General features: G+C 40.9%; 2 protein-coding genes across 2 annotated transcripts in view; one reads left to right on the top strand and one right to left on the bottom strand.

The window, feature by feature from the left end:
* Positions 1–18,082, bottom strand: part of ApepP (Aminopeptidase P) — a 352,561-nt gene that overhangs the window by 270,700 nt on the left and 63,779 nt on the right. The window lies entirely within an intron of this gene.
* The window catches only part of LOC128684664 (uncharacterized), a 62,473-nt gene that overhangs the window by 16,022 nt on the left and 28,369 nt on the right, over positions 1–18,082 (top strand). Inside the window, exon 3 of the mRNA XM_070104729.1 lies at positions 14,474–14,667. Coding sequence (XP_069960830.1) covers positions 14,474–14,667 — 194 coding nt within the window. The remainder of the gene's footprint in view (positions 1–14,473; positions 14,668–18,082) is intronic.

Genomic DNA, 18,082 nt, shown 5'->3' with positions numbered 1-18,082 from the left:
TACCATTACCACTGTAACAACAGACCACCATTACCACTAACAACCACCATTACCACTGTAACAACCACCACCACTGTAACAACAAACCACAACCGCCACTGTAACAACCACCACCACCACCACTGTAACAAACCACCATTACCACTGTAACAACAGACCACCATTACCACTGTAACAAACCACCATTACCACTGTAACAACAAACCACCATTACCACCGTAACAACAAACCACCATTACCACCGTAACAACAAACCACCATTACCACTGTAACAACAAACCATTACCACTGTAACAACAAACCAACATTAATACTGTAACAACAAACCAACATTAATACTGTAACAACAAATAACCATTACCACTGTAACAACACACCACCATTACCACCGTAACAACAAACCACCATTACCACTGTAACAACAACCATTACCACTGTAACAACAAACCAACATTACCGCTGTAACAACAAGCCACCATTACCACTGTAACAAACCACCATTACCACTGTAACAACAAACCACCATTACCACTGTAACAAACCACCATTACCACTAACAACAAACCACCATTACCACTGTAACAGCAAATCACCATTAAGACTAACAACAAACCATTACCACTGTAACAACAAACCACCATTACCACTGTAACAAACCACCAATACCACTATAACAACAAACCATTACCACTAACAACAAATCACCATTACCACTGTAACAAACCACCATTACCACTGTAACAACAAACCACCATTACCACTGTAACAACAAACCACCATTACCACTGTAACAAACCACCATTACCACTGTAACAACAAACCACCATTACCACTGTAACAAACCACCATTATCACTGTAACAACAAACCACCATTACCACTGTAACAAACCACCATTACCACTAACAACAAACCACCATTACCACTGTAACAAACCACCATTACCACTGTAACAGCAAACCACCATTACCACTGTAACAACAAACCACCATTACCACTGTAACAAACCACCATTACCACTGTAACAAACCACCATTACCACTAACAACAAACCACCATTACCACTAACAAACCACCATTACCACTGTAACAACAAACCACCATTACCACTAACAACAAACCACCATTACCACTGTAACAAACCACCATTACCAATGTAACAACAAACCACCATTACCACTAACAACAAACCACCATTACCACTGTAACAAACCACCATTACCACTGTAACAACAAACCACCATTACCACTAACAACAAACCACCATTACCACTGTAACAAACCACCATTACCACTGTAACAACAAACCACCATTACCACTAACAAACCACCATTACCACTGTAACAAACCACCATTACCACTGTAACAAACCACCATTACCACTGTAACAAACCACCATTACCACTGTAACAAACCACCATTACCACTGTAACAAACCACCATTACCACTGTAACAACAAACCACCCCTTCCCACTTAAGCACTATCATCACCGTGACAAACTCGAGGATATTAGTGTAGAATAATTAGTTCTTACGTGGGTTGGAAAACGTAATAATCATGCATATGATAAGATCTTTTAGGCTTCCCGGAAAGGCAGAGAAAAGTCTCAGTCAACCCTCCAAAATCTCCAATGAAGTGGGTATCTCACGAACAATGTTTTATTTAACAAAATTAGATACATCAGCAAGTTGCTGTTACCTTTTTCTATACGACAATTACACAGCAAGAACAAAAGCTATCAGATAGCTTTTGTTCCCGCTGTGTTGAAATCCGCCAATCTGATATGGGAGACTTCAGCAGGGCAATGAATACATCGTCAAGTATACCTGGAGTATACCTGGAGAGGGCTTCGGGGGTCAACGCCCCCGCAACCCGGTCTGTGACCAGTCCTCGCGGTGGATCAGGGCCTGATCAATCAGGCTGTTACTGCTGGCCGCACGAAGACTGACGTATGCACCACATCCCAGCTGGTCAGATACTGACTTTAGGTGCCTGTCCAGCGCCTTCTTGAAGACAGCCAGGGGTCTATTGGTAATCATCACTTATGTATGCTGGGAGGCAGTTGAACAGTCTTGGACCCCTGACACTTAGTGTGATGTCTCTTAGCGTGCTCGTGACACCCCTGCTTTTCATTGGGGGATGTTGCATCACCTGCCGACTCTTTTGCTTTCGTAAGGAGTGATTTTCGTGTGCAAATTTGGTACTAATCCTTCTAGGAGTTTCCAGGTGTATATTGTTATGTATATTTCCCTCTTCCATTCCAGGGAATACTAGTCAAGGAACTTCAGCCATTCCCAGTAATTTATGTTTTATCATACTTGTGTGTGCCGTGAAGGTTCATGAATTTCATCTGCCTTGAAAGGGGCCCCCGTTAGTGTATAACAATATTCCAGCCAAGAGAGAACAAGCAATTACAAGAGAATCATCATGGGCTTTTCGTCCCTAGTTTTGAAAGTTCTCATTATCTATCCCATCATTTTTCTAGCATATGTGATGCATACATTGTTGTGATTCTTGAAAGTGAGATCCTCTGACATTATCACTCCCAGGTCCTTCACATTAGTTTCTCGCTCTACTGTGTGGTTGAAATTTGTTTTATACTCCGATACAGTTTTAATTTCCTCAAGTTTTCCATATCAGAGTAAAGGAAATTTCTCTTCATTGAATTTTGTATTGTTGTCTGCGGCCCAGTTAAAGATTTGGTTGATGTCTACTTGGAGTCTTGCAGTGTCTTCGATGGAGGACACTGTCATGCACACTCGGGTGTCATTCGCAAAGGAATACACAGAGCAGTGGCTTACATCTCTGTCTACATCAGATATGAGGAAGATGAACAGGATGGGAGCGAGTACTGTGCCTTTTGGAACATAGCTTTTCTCTGTGGCGGCCTCAAACTTTCTTTACTATTACTCATTGTGTTCTGTTTGTTAGGAAGCTATAGATTCATCTACCAACTTTTCCCATTATTCATTTTCACACATTTTGTGCGCTATTACACCTTGGTCACACTTGTTTGCAGATAACACCCGAATTTGCATGACAGAGTCTTCCAGGCGGACATCAACCAAATCTTTACATGGGCCGCAGAAAACAATATGAAATTCAATGATGAGAAATTTCAATTTCTCCGATATGGAAAACATTAAGATATTAAAACTACATCGAAGTATAAAACAAATTCCAACCATACAATAGAGCGAGAAACTAATGTAAAAGACCTGGGGGTGATCATGTCAGAAGATCTCACCTTCAAAGACAATAACATTGTATCAATGCCATCTGCTAGAAAAATGACAGGATGGATAATAAGTGTCATAGGGGCTCTTAAAGGAGATTTGAGGGTTGAAGGTAGACACACTTGTTGGATGGTAACGCTATATTGTCAGACTGTGGTAAGGAAGGGATGAGCCCAGCCTGCCGTGTCAAAGCCTGGATGTCTATCTGCCGACTGAGAGGGAGGCAGAGGTACGAACGTATACATGCGCATCCCGTGACGTCACACAGTCACTCGGCCTAAAAGGGATCTTCTATATAAAGCACATGGATGGTACTATGATACGTTATACAACACATATAAGGGGGATCAGCAACTATGCTGACAGCTCGGTCATGTTACGCATGTCGTCTCGACATACACTACTATACTATAGGCTGAACAGGCAGGTGGTTCTGGGCTGATTCTATACAATAACAAAGACATATATAACTTGGAACTAATGGATGGTATCATAATGGATGTTAACATAATGAGTTTTACGTAATGGGTGTTAACGTAATCACTTTTAACGTAATGCATTACGACTTGTAAGAACAATTCATTGTACAATATGGATGGAATTGATCGATCGATCTGTATTCATGCACTCTACGGATTCTGAGGAAGAATAAATATATATATATACAAAGTGAAATTAACAGCAAAGGCATCTGGTGCACACTCAGATCATTACTGTCAAATTCTCAGAATACGGAGGGAACGTGAATACGAAAAAAAAAAAAAATCTGAAAAACTAATCAGTTAATAACAAACAGTTGACAATTTACTTCATCTCGGACATCTAGTTATACAGACTATGTACATTTAAACCCAATTCTGCGAGGGTGAGGTTTACATATGCAGAATGGTTATCATCTCTGGGAGGATCGAATTCCTCTGCAATGGCTAACACATGCCTTGACTGAGGGAGATCTAAACGAGTATCTACAAAAGATACTTGTGGGTTTCTCATTACTTGTCGAGTACTCAAGGAGTAACGACATTCAGGTTGAATATCTGACTGAGTATTTGAGGTAGAGGGTACAGAGTCAAGAGGATTTTCAGCATCTGTCACATTAGTCTGGGTAGCAATATCATCAACATCGCATACTAATTTCATATGATCTAAATGCGATTCTTTGTACTTACCAGTACTAATTTCTCTAACCTTATACTTATTGCCCGAGTTATGTTCTACAACTCAATAAGGGCCGACAAACTTTTGATCGAGCTTAGGCATTTCGGATGTTTTGTTGAAATTTATCAGCATTACTCTTGAACCTACTTTTACTTTTGATGGCTTAGCACGGCTATTAGTTACTCTAGTAAATTCTGCTGTTGATTTATGAAGTGTTTCACGGATTCTTCTAAAAACACTGAGCCATGCTGATACGAGTTGCTATGAAATCATCAGGGTTGTAATTGGGTTTTGGAGTGGAATATAACAACTCATAGGGTAAACGCTTGTCTACACCATACAATGCATAATGTGGAGTATCACCTATGGAAGCATTGTAAACAGAATTTATGGCACATTGGACATCTGGTATAACTTCATCCCAAGTTTCACTATTGGGGTTGATAGTGGCTCTCAGGACATGAAGTACTTTCTTATTGGTTCGTTCAGCTAACCCATTGCTGGCAGGATGATGAGGAACAATGGTGGATTTAGAGATCTTGTACAAAGTACACAAATTTTCAAGAATCTCATTACAGAATTCACCTCCATTATCTGTTACTAAGGACTTAGGGGTGGTATGCCTGCAGATAATGCGTTCTTTAAACGCTTTAGCTACTGTCTCGGCAGTCTTATCTGCAATAGGAACTAACTCACAATATCTGGTGAAATGGTCTACCATAACACACAGATGTTTGTTGCCTTGGAGGGAACATTTAAAATTGGTTAATAAATCAAGGGCAACTCTTTCCCACGGTTCGCTAGTGGTTGGGTACACTTGGATTGGATTAGGACCATTGGCATTTCCTTTATGTTGCATACAAACACTACATTTCTTAAGATACTCGGAAATGTCAGTTGCCATACGTGGCCAAAAGTATTTCATTCTGGCTTGTTTCACAGAACGATCCACACCAGGGTGTGCAACACCTGGTGCATCATGAACTAGCTGTAGAGCTACGTTCACTAGTGACTGTGGAATTACTAACTGGTAAACTCTTCTGCTAGGAGTACTCAACTCGACTATTCGATACAGTAATTCTTGGCTCATTACAAAGTCACTAATTGGTACTGGTGGCTTCACAGTCAGAATAAGATCTTCCTGGAGCAGGAATCGAATCACCAGAACACAAGGGATCGGTTCTTTCTTGCTGGAGGAATGAACAAACTCGGTGGAGTGGATGACTCTCCCCAGTTTAAAAAAAATTAACACTATAACATGCAATATGAGCATGGGAGAACGAATCTACTATCTCACTGCAAGCACAGGGAAAAATAAATGAACATGGTGAACAATGCTGATATTCAACTAAGTCACACACAGTGACACGAGGTATCAGCTAAAAAGAAACTTCACTTACAAACGTTAACAACATGTGAAAGTTACTCGAGAAATAACTTCTTACATTGCACTGATTACTGTCAACGAGGATGGGATCACAATTTGGAACACAAGGGACAACAACAACACTCAAGTGAGCACACTATCCACAGAAACGTCTTTCTGCAATGGCTTGTGGCATCAGCAAGAGATGGTATAACTCGTTGCAAGTAAAGTTCTTCTCAAAGTGTCCACTGGGAAGGAACGAGTACTTGAACAAGTCGCCATCGCAAGGATAGTAGTCTCAGCACCCAGGGTTGTCTGAGGTTCCTCTGAAACCCAAGGTAACTGTACACTATCATGCATGCACGATATTGTGGCTGGAGTCCAGACAGGAGTGACAGTATTACTAGTGCCTGGCTGCTCGGCTACATTAATAAGTAATGAACGAATCTATAGGAGCTTAATCTGAACTTCACATTTCGCAGCACTTTAACAAATCTCAGATACAAGCTGTGAGAACAAACACATTGCTCAAGGGCTAGGTATTGTCTTTCAGTCAGTAAGGGAATATTGGTACTGTGGACTGATTCATATTGACTTTGACTGGCATGATACACTAAGTGAACGTTCAAAAGTGACTGGGTCATCTTCTCAGTGAACTTACGGAAGGACATAAAGGCAAGAAAAATAGAGAGAATGACGCAATAAGCTTAAATGGGAAGAAATTGCTTAACTATTCTGCATAAGTAAATAAAAATTGACAGGTCACACTTTAAGCAAGGAAACTCACAGTCACAAAAGATAATACTCAACTGAATAAACAACACTTTGAAAATCAAGAGAACTTGTACTTTACTCAAATCTAATTTGCTCAAATTTTACTTGAAATTGAATGAATGGCACAGTGAGTTGTCTTTACTTTCAATGCAATAGGGAAATTTAACAATAAATGATAAAATGGACTCAGTAAAGCTTGTGCAAAATAAAACAAACTGGGAAACAATTCACTGAAATAAAATAAAATGGCACAGAAAGAATAAAATATTATGCACAGAACAGAGCATATGAAACTGCACTGAAATAAACTGTAGCAATATTGCAAATAACAATTGCTAATCAAGATTATTGCACAACAATACTTAAAATTTCTGCAAGAAAATTTTTAATGACAACACAATGTTTGCACAAGAATTATTGCAAAATGAGTCAATGTGCAATAATAAAAAAAAATTACACACACAAGAAAATACTGTTTACAAGAAAATATTATTATCAAGGAATGAACTGAGGGAACACTAACTCTTAACTGCAACTTAAGCAACACTTAACAAGCAAAAGAACAATTTACTTTAAAAGAAGAACTTAAAAATTGCACTAAGAGTGAATTTGTTCAATGAAATATGAAAATATGTTAGATACAAAACACAGAACAAAAAAGGCTTGAACACTTACAGTGATGCAGAACACAACACATCAACATAAACACAATACTAGAATTTTCTTGCTATGAAACTTGATATGTGAAAACTTTGAAAAGATAATTATCTTGCTTGAACAAAATAATGGCACTATTGTCTGTGGAAATAAGACAAATTAGACACTGGTTAAATGAAAGGAATTAACACAAATAAATGTTCAACACACACAGAGAAAACAAAGCAAGAATACACAAATGCTGGGATAAAAATATAACACACAACACTGAGTTGTGATGCAGAATACAAGGTAATACATTAGTGAATTGCTTCACTGCAACACTATGAACACAAGGTGATTGTGAAGTGTAACACAAGTTCTATACTGCTCATATGTTGCACACACAACAAAGGAAAAACACTAGGTACTTACTTCAAGTGTATAAAAAATAGAAGCACAACACAACAGACATGTATTAATGCACGGAAATTAACACTGAATTAAGAAGGGAAAAAAATTTATTGCAAACAGTATATAATAAACACCGAGTCCAATCAAGAGTCACTGAATGTCACTAAGAAAAATCACTGGAACACAAAAGAAATGTCTCAACACTCGCAAATGTCTCTATGAAAAATATTATCACTGTAGCTACTTGGTGAAGAATTAGGTAGAAGGTCGTGGATGTTTATGTCCTCTCGTGGCTGGCTACGATCACTGACTGCTCTCCACACTCGAAGTATTTGCGCTTAAATCGACGATGAACTCACACAGGAGGCTTTCAACGGTGGCGCCAAACACACTCTAGCTCTTGACCCCCTATGTGGTCCTTAAAATATGGTGCTAGTACCAGTAGTAAGATTACCATAACAGTGGTAGAGGTTGGGTGAGTGGGTGAATGGCTGAGTGAGGCGTCTGAGGCTGTGGTGTCGAGTGGGTGGGTGGGTGGTCTGAAACAGGGCTAAGGCCGAGACCGCGTGGTGAGTGGGCCTATGGGATGAACGGCGTAAGCCTCACTGAGGACACCCTGACTGGCGTGAAGATATTCTAAGCTGGCTGGCTTAAAAACAAACCCACGAATTACCACAACACCACAGAGATGAAAAAGAGCACTCAGAATGGCTTGGAGCTTGAAACACAAGCGATGAAGACTGAACTCACGTGGCTTGCTTGAGTACTGGGCTAAGACACCTGGGTTAGTTGCTTGCTGGCTTATCTTAACCCTTCACACAGAATAGCTTGATACTTCTAACGATGAGCACAGCAGGGGTGGAAAGCTGGCTTGGCAGGCAAAAGCTGGATGGAGTAGGCTAGGCTGGACTGACTGGGTTGTTCTGACTCCCTCACCACAGTCTGTCTTACTGGCTTACTTTGCAAACTCGGGTCAACCCCTCGGGAGTGATGCAAATAACCAGATAAACACTAATACAAAGAGACTGACCGGTGAATAATGTAGTGGCTGGTAGACACTTGATTGAGGTAGCTGGCTGGGGTAGGTCGAGCATACCCTGCTTGGCAGGCCTAGTCACAAGATGTCGGCCGGCCCAGTAGAATTTTATCTCCAGAAATCACTGTAATCATCATAATTACAGGCCCTCCGTTGCCACCAATTGTCATAGGGATTCTTAAAGGAGATTTGAGGGTTGAAGGTAGACACGCTACTTGGATGGTAACGCTATATTGTCAGACTGTGGTAAGGAAGGGATGAGCCCAGCCTGCCGTGTCAAAGCCTGGATGTCTATCTGCCAATGAGAGGGAGGCAGAGGTACGAACATACAGAGTCACTCAGCCTAAAAGGGATCTTCTATATAAAGCACATGGATGGTACTATGATACACTATACAACACATATAAGGGGGATCAGCAACTATGCTGACATAAGAACCTTCAAAACTAGTGATGCCAAGCCCATGATGACACTCTTCAGGTCGCTTGTTCTCTCTAGGTTGGAATATTGCTGCACACTAATGGCACCTTTCAAGGCAGGTGAAACTGCTGACCTAGAAAATGTAGAGAACCTTCATGGTACACATAACTGGTGTAAAACACCTCAGTTACTGGGAACGCTTGAAGTTCTTAAACCTGTACTCCCTAGAACGCAGGCGGGAGAAATACATGATCATATACACGTGGAAAATCCTAGAGGGACTAGTACCAAACTTGCACACGAAAATCACTCCGTATGAAAGTAATAAATTCGGCAGACGATGAAACATCCCCCAATGAAAAGCCACTAACACGATAAGAGACAACACAGTTAGTGTCAGGGGCCCAAGACTGTTCAACTGCCTCCCAGCATACATAAGGGAGATTACCAATAGAACCCCTGGCTGTCTTCAAGCAGGCACTGGACAAGCACCTAAAGTCAGTACCTGACCAGCCGGGCTGTGGTTCGTACGTCGGTTTGCCTGCGGCCAACAGTAACAGACTGGTTGATCAGGCCCTGATCCACCATGAAGCCTGGTCACAGACCGGCCCGCAGGGGCGTTGACCCCCGGAACCATCTCCAGATATACTACATCTGCATTTTGTTTGTCCTCTATGGCATCCAACATCTTGTCACAGTGATGCAATAGTTAGGACAGGCAGGAAGGACCTGCTCTAAACCTATGTTGCCCTGGGTTGTGTAACTGATGGGTATCTAGATGGGTGGCGATCTTGCTTCTTAGAACCCTTTCAAAGATTTTTATGATATGGGATGTTAGCTTTATTGCCTCCTTTGTGGAGTGAGGCTGTTTGTTTTAAGTAACTGGGATGACCCCTGTGCTCCGTCTCCATAGAATGCTAAAGGCACGTGACAGGGGCTTTTCGCAGTTTTTTTTATAAACACGAAGTTCCACGAGTCTGGGCCTGGGGCAGAGTGCATGGGTATGTCATTTATTGCCTTTCCGAAGTCATGTGGTGTTAATATAATATCAAAGATGTTTGAATTGACCATATTCTGAGTCTCGGTCATAAAAAAGTAATTTAGGTTGTCGACTCTTAGTCTGGTTAGCGGCTTACTAAACACCGAGTCATACTGGGCCTTTAATCTCACTCATTTCCTTGCTGTCATGTGTGTACGTCCCTTCTCATCTAAGTAGGGGTCCAATACCGGATGTTGTTTTCGCCTTAGATTTGGCATAAGAAAGGAAATATTTTGGGTTTCTTTCAATTTCGTTTATGCCTTTTAGTTCGTTCTGAGTTTCTTGTCTTCAGTATGATTTCTTAAGCTTAAGCTCGATATTTGTTATTTCTCTGCCCAGTGCCTCCCTTCGTATTTCAGATATACTGGCCCTTTCATCAACTGCGAGAGCTTCAAAGATTTCATTCCAGCAGAGCTGGCGTTACTGTCACTTGGGAATTACCATATCTGAGGGTAGCCTATCCCATACATAGGAAAGAGAGATTGAAGAAGACTCCCTCATCAGTTCACAGTTTTCGTGGCAATAAAATATCACTACCACTAATTTATTACATTAATATGTGGCGATACTTTTTTTTCGAAATGGGGTATAAAACATAGCTGGGGTAGGCCAGCAGATATTTAACCTGTTACCTTTTATTTCTATAAAGTGGAATACAGTATATTATAGTGCAACTGGGGTGACTGGCATATATTGTTATTTTATAGAAGGTCCCTTGTTATGCGAAGCATTTTGGGTTATCTGAAAACTTTCGTGTCGGGAGTCTTTTTTTTCTTCCTGATATGAACCACCACCAAGAAAATACCTGGAGTCGAGCCCTGGGCGAGATGGCACATTTTTCAAGACTTCTGACACCTACTGCCCCTGTTACTTAGCACTTAATAAAGACGAGTTAGATGACTATTGAGGCTCGTATCCTGAGAGTGGATCTAAGTAGAAACTTCAGTGGAAATAAGTCGTATTCTTCGACTTTTTTGGGTTATTTAGAGTTACTAATAATTTTAATTGGTGGTGTTTTGTTCGTCAGGAACATACATTCTAAACTGTGAACACTTGCTTACACAATGAGTGTCTGTTATTCGACTCCCTGCAAGGGTGGAAACATTGGGCGTGTTTCCTTACACCAGCTGATAATGAGGTTACCAGGCATCTCCGGCCCGGGGTTCTTCCAACTGGTGATCCGGCAATTACACCTGCTGTACCTGTTTACCTAGCAGCAAGTAGGTTTTTACGAGGATAGTGAGGCTCAGGCCTTAGACAAGGATGTGTGATGTCACCGTGGTTGTTTAATATATTTATAGATGGGGTTGTAAGAGAAGTAAATGCGAGGGTCTTGGCAAGAGGCGTGGAGTTAAAAGATTGCTCTTGGGAGATTCTGAAGAGAAGTTGCAGAGATTGGTGGATGAATTTGGTAGGGTGTGCTGTTTACCTAGCAGCAAGTAGGCAGTGGAGATGTCATGTCTGAGGGCAATGTGTGGTGTGAATATAATGGGACTGGGTGTTAGTCGACTGGTGTGGGTCGCATCCTGCGGGTCAAGATTACCCGATATGCTATGCATATCTCGCTAGTAAAATCCCACGTACCAATGCCCGTGCCGGGGACTACTTAGATGGGCATTTCCCAAATTCCTTCTATCTTGTACCATCTGAGCCCACGGAAGTCACCGCGATCATAAAATCACTTAAAAATAACTCGGGGAATCTGTCTCACGTCCCACCATTATTGTACAAGCTAGCGGCCCATGTCCTTTCGCATGCTATTACTTTTTAACAAGTCACTAGAAACTAGCACTTTCCCAACACTACTCAAGACAGCAAGGGTTACACCAATACATAAAGGTGGTGACCCTACAGATGTAAACTTACCATTGCTATCCAAAATCTTCGAGAAACTCGTGCACAGGAGACTATATTCATTTATAACGTCACAAAACATACTCAACCCCTGCCAATTTGGATTCAGGAAAAATAAAAGCACTAATGATGCAATTATAAAAATGCTAGATCTGCTTTACACAGCATTGGAAAATAAGGAATATCCGCTAGGAATTTTTATTGACCTAAGAAAAGCATTTGACACAGTAGACCATGGTATCCTACACCACAAACTTGACCACTATGGTATAAGAGGCCATGCGCTTGCATATTTTAAATCCTACCTTTCTAATAGGTATCAGTATGCCACCAGATGCCAGTATGCCACTTGATACTGGAGTTCCGTAGGGAAGTGTCCTTGGACCCCTGCTCTTCCTCATTTACATCAATGATCTTCCAAACATATCCCAACACCTGAAACCCATTCTCTTTGCTGACGACACGACTTATGTCATCTCCCACCCTAATCTTGCCACCCTCAACACCATTGTTAACGAGGAGCTGCTCAAAATATCGACTTGGATGACAGCCAATAAACTTACACTTAACACCGGCAAAACCTACTATATTATGTTTGGTAGCAGAGCAGGTGTTGCACAACTTACCTGGAGTTTACCTGGAGAGAGTTCCGGGGGTCAACGCCCCCGCGGCCCGGTCTGTGACCAGGCCTCCTGGTGGATCAGAGCCTGATCAACCATTAAGATCGACAACACTCTAATTGCCAGACATAATGAGGGCAAATTCCTTGGCCTATACCTCGACAACAACCTAAATTTCAGCACCCATATCCAACACATAACAAAAAAAGTATCCAAAACGGTGGGGATCCTCTCCAAGATACTATACTACGTGCCGCAAACTGCCCTTCTCACACTATACCATTCACTTATATATCCATACCTCACCTATGCTATCTGTGCTTGGGGTTCAACTGCAGCAACACACCTAAAGCCAATAATAACCCAACAAAAAGCCCCAGTAAGAATAATCACTAAATCCCATCCCTGGCAACAAAACCCCCCGCTCTTCATAGATCTAAACTTACTCCCTGTTCAGTACATCCACACTTACTACTGTGCAATCTATATCTACAGGACCTTAAATTCCAATATTAACCTTGACCTAAAACGCTTTCTTGATAGTTGTGACAGGATCCACAGGCATAACACCAGACACAAACATCTCTATGACATTCCCCGTGTTCGAATAAACCTTTACAAAAATTCAATGTATTTCAAAGGACCTATAATCTGGAACACTCTACCTGAAAACTCTAGAACTGCAGACGCATTCATCACTTTCAAAACTACAGTTAGAAAACATCTTATCTCCCTGATACACCCCGACAACTAACTACATGATTACCACCTGGTGGTTCACAATTACACTCACCCACTGACTATAAACCCAGAAATACTAATCTTAATCTTAAAATAATAAATCCTAACTAGTCATAAGTTTGCCTATGATACTCCAATATAGACACTCTGTATTGTGCCAAAACAAAAGCATTCACATTGCTAAACTCACAAATTATGATGTAGTCACTTAGCCTTAATACCATAATCTGTAAGGATTTAATGTTAAGAATTAACATGCCTAGCCATTCTAGGTGTCCTAGTGGCCCCCTCTGTAATTAGTATTTTATAACATGTAAACCACACAATACCCAAAACCTGTAAACCCCACATTGTAACCCTTGTAGACAATAAGCTTGAATTGAATTGAATTGAATATCGGGTAAGATTACCCGATATGCCATGCATAACCAACGGCTTTCTGTATAGTATGTCACTGATGTCAGCTACGTCTGTATAAGCAGTATCATGTACTTGTAGAAATAAAGATTTATTATTATTACAAAATCAGTAAAATATATAAATTCCACCAGGCCCCTTGGCCTGGTAGCTGAAGCTCTCGATTCACACGGCGAGGGTCTGGGTTCGATTCCCAGAAAGGGTAGAAACATTGGGCGCGTTTCTTTACACCAGTTGTCTATGATCGCCCATCAGTATAAAATGGGTACCTGGTAGTAAATAAATATATTATTTTTATTATTATAATTATTATTAGAGTAGGTTAGTTTACCATATCTATTGAAATGACATTTTCTATGAAATGGTTATTTATTTATTTGGGTAACTATTAAATAAATCCACATACGTATTTTTCTCTTACTACAGAGATAAGATAAGATTTCGTTCGGATTTTTAACCTCGGAGGGTTAGCCACCCAGGATAACCCAAGAAAGTCAGTGCGTCATCGAGGACTGTCTAACTTATTTCCATTGGGGTCCTTAATCTTGTCCCCCAGGATGCGACCCACACCAGTCGACTAACACCCAGGTACCTATTTGCTGCTAGGTGAACAGGACAACAGGTGTAAAGAAACGTGTCGAAATGTTTCCACCCGCCGGGAATCGAACCCGGGCCCTCCGTGTGTGAAGCGGGAGCTTTAGCCACCAGCTAAGAAATTATATATTTTAAAACTTATAACTGTTTTTATATTTACTGACAGTGGAGGCTGCACCCAAGACAGTGTCAGAGAAAAAGATTAACTTCGGATGGCCAAATTTTTTCAATCCTGAGATGGGAATGATGAGGGAGAAAAGCAGCAAGAAAGGAGAGACTAGCAGAGAGGAAGAACAAGGAAACGAGGTGGACACAAGCCAGGAAGACGAGTACGAGACTCTCATTGACTACTCACTCAAGGTGGGTCACTATGCTGGTCACTCAAGGTGGGTCACTATGCTGGTCACTTAAGGTGGGTCACTATGTTGGTCACTCAAGGCGAGTCACTATGTTGGTCACTCACGGTGGGTCACTATGTTTGTCACTCAAGATGGGTCATTATGATCACTCAAGGTGGATCACCTTTGACCCAGTCATGTCAGGAGAATTGATAGGGAACAGTGTAGTAAAGACAACGAATGTCAGACTGAAGTTCCTTTACAGACAAGCACAGTGTCTACTTACTGAGGCTCACAGAACCTGTGTCTAACCCTAATACAATGTCATATGGACTACGCTTGCTCTTTATGGTACTCTGCCTTGACTGTGGAAAATTGCATTCATCTGAATGTATCTTTATGTACATAACAGTAAATGAACAAAGATAATTTTTATTTATCAGTTAGACAAGTAGGAATTTGGGACACCTAGGTCGCAAAAAATGTCCCCCTTCGATACCTACCACTGTCACATCCACAAGTTGCTCTAGTAAGTAAGTAAGTAAGTTTATTAAGTTATACACAAATACAGTTACATAGAATTATCATACATAGCAGCATATGTGTAGAGAACCTGGGATAACCCAAAAAAGTCAGACAGAGTGACTTATTTCCATTGGGGTCCTTTTACCTTATTATTATAATATAAAGGTTATAATATTTTCTTATTATTCTACAATGAAGATAACATCTTATTATCATACTTAAAAGACTATCTACTACACGAGGGTCATTAAGACTATCTACAATACGAGGGTCATTACTAGGAATAAGGTAAAATTTACACGTATGTTAGATAAAAAATAGAAAATAATTCTCCTCCCTTTCTGTAGCTACATTCATCAGACACCTTTTGGCACTCTTCTTGAACTGGTTCATGCTATGACTGGCTTTGACATGTGCGGGTAGTCTGTTCCATTTCTTTATTGCTGTACAATAAAAGGTGTTTGACGCCTGGCCAATGACTGTGGGTACTATAAAGTTGTGCTCTCTCCCCCTAGTACTATGATTGCTTTGGTTTCCAACCTTGACAAAATTGACAGCAAGATATTCTGGACACTGTTTGTGAGCAATTTCATAAACATGATTTAGCTTCAGTTGTTTTACTCTGTCTTCAACATTCAGCATATCCAACTGCTGCAATTCATCCTGGCCTACATGTTCTCTTGGTCCCAGCCCCAGGATGAATCTTACGGTTTTCTTCTGGGTGATTTGCAGTCTATCTTTCAGTTTTTTTTTGTCAAGGCAGAGTACCATGAAGAGCAAGCGTAATCCATATGGCATTGTATAAGGGCTAGACATAGGGTCCTGCGAGCCTCAGTAGGTAGACACTGTGATTGTCTATACAGGAACTTCAGTCTGGCATTCGCTTTCTTTACTACACTGTTCCCTATCAATTCTCCTGACATGCATGGGTCAAAGGGGATTCCCAGATATTTTACTGATGAAACCAAAGTGATGGGCTCCCCATTACACTGAACATTAAAATTATTTACCCTTCTCAGTTTATGTTTCGTGCCAAAGAGAATGGCTTCAGTTTTCCCGGGGTGTAATGATAGTTTGTTGTCTACTAACCATTTGCTGCAGGACTCCAGTTCCAGTGTTAAAACATTAGCAATATCTTGTGGGCCGCGGGGGCGTTGACCCCCGAAACTCTCTCCAGGTAAACTCCAGGTAAACACTAACAGAGCACTGTCATCTGCATACAGTAGGAGTTTGCACTTGACACTGATAGGCATATCATTGACATAACATAAGAATAATAAGGGACCCAGAATACTACCTTGGGGAACTCCACATGTTATCGGCAGGGGTTCTGATTCCGTTTTGTTGATTTTGACTATTTGTCTCCTGTTGCTAAGGTAGGACTTAAACCAGTCTACAGAACCTATACCGATAGCTTGAAGTTTCTTACATAATATATTGTGATTGACAGTATCGAAGGCCTTTTGCAGATCTAAGGTTACCATACCTATGAGGTTCCCCTTTGACATTTCAGTTCTCAGGTAATCCATCAGATTAATAAGGGAGGTGTCGGTTGAGTAGGATCTTCTAAAGCCCGATTGATAGCTATGGAGAATGCTGTTGTCATTAAGGTACTTAACTACTTGAGAATACACCGCCCTCTCCAGAATTTTAGATATTATACTGAGTATACTAACAGGCCTATAGTTGCTTACATCAGACCTATTATTTTTCTTGAAGATAGGAGTAACTCTGGCCTCCTTGAACCCCTCCGGTACGGTATTAGTGGTGATTGATAGATTTATTATGTGAGCAATAGGGATTGACAGTTCAGAAGCACCATCTTTTAGGAACTTAGACGGGATGTTATCAGGGCCTGTGCTCTTAGTTGGGTTTAACCTGCTTAGTTCTTTTTGAATGAAGTCATGAGATACACTTACTAGCTGACAACTGTTTGGGGTTACCCCTTTATTGGTATAGTATGTTTGAAACTTATCAGAGTCTGTGTTAAAGGTATTTGATGCAGCTGGTAGTTTACTTACTAGTGTTGATGCAACAGATGTGTAGTAGGAATTAAAACAATTTGCCACCTTAGATGTTTCGTGGCATACCTCATTATCGATAGTGAGTACTATGTTAGACCTATCTACTGGCTTATGGCTATACCCCAACTGTTTTAGTTGTTGCCAGAGCTTTCTGGGGTTATGCTTATACTCTTCAATTTTTGAGCAATAGTGCTTTGTCTTTGCTCCTTTTATAAGTCTCTGTACTCTGTTCCTCACCCTTTGGAATTCATTTAGTGCTGCAATATCCTGTCTGTTTGCTTTAAATCTTTTTAGCAGCTGGTGTCTGAATTTCATATCTAATATCTCAGTAGTCATCCAGGGTTCAGTTCTTCGTTTAATCCTAACCTCTTTAACTGGTGCAATATTATCAAGGATGGCAGAGAACATTGTTATGAATTTTTCCCAGGCATCATTTACGTCCGTGCAACTTGTTATCTCTGTCCAGTCACAATTGTGTAGCCTATTTACCAGTGTTTCTTTACTGTAGTTTCTAGGTGACCTCATTTTTATTGTCCTGTGTAGGCCTATCCTATCCCTAGTGATTTTCCTGGTGCAGTAAATGATGAAATGATCACAATGACCTATGGTAATGACGCCTGACTGACTAATGTTCTCAGCGCGGTTACAAAGTATGTGGTCAATTAGGGTGGCTGAGAACTGTGTGATCCGGGTTAAGAACATAAGAACATAAGAACGAAGGAACACTGCAGAAGGCCTACTGGCCCATGCGAGGCAGGTCCAAGTCCCTACCGGCTTAAGCCAATGCACCCAACCTAGTCAGGTCAGGTCACATTGACTTACGGCAACCGACCTGTTAGCACAAGCTATCAGGTCCAACTCACACCCACCCACATCTACTCATGTATT

The sequence above is a fragment of the Cherax quadricarinatus genome, chromosome 5 (assembly GCF_038502225.1).
Source record: "Cherax quadricarinatus isolate ZL_2023a chromosome 5, ASM3850222v1, whole genome shotgun sequence".
In the NCBI taxonomy this organism is placed as follows: domain Eukaryota; kingdom Metazoa; phylum Arthropoda; class Malacostraca; order Decapoda; family Parastacidae; genus Cherax; species Cherax quadricarinatus.
The sequence above is the reverse complement of the archived record's forward strand: the minus strand, read 5'-3'. Positions and strand labels throughout refer to the sequence as shown.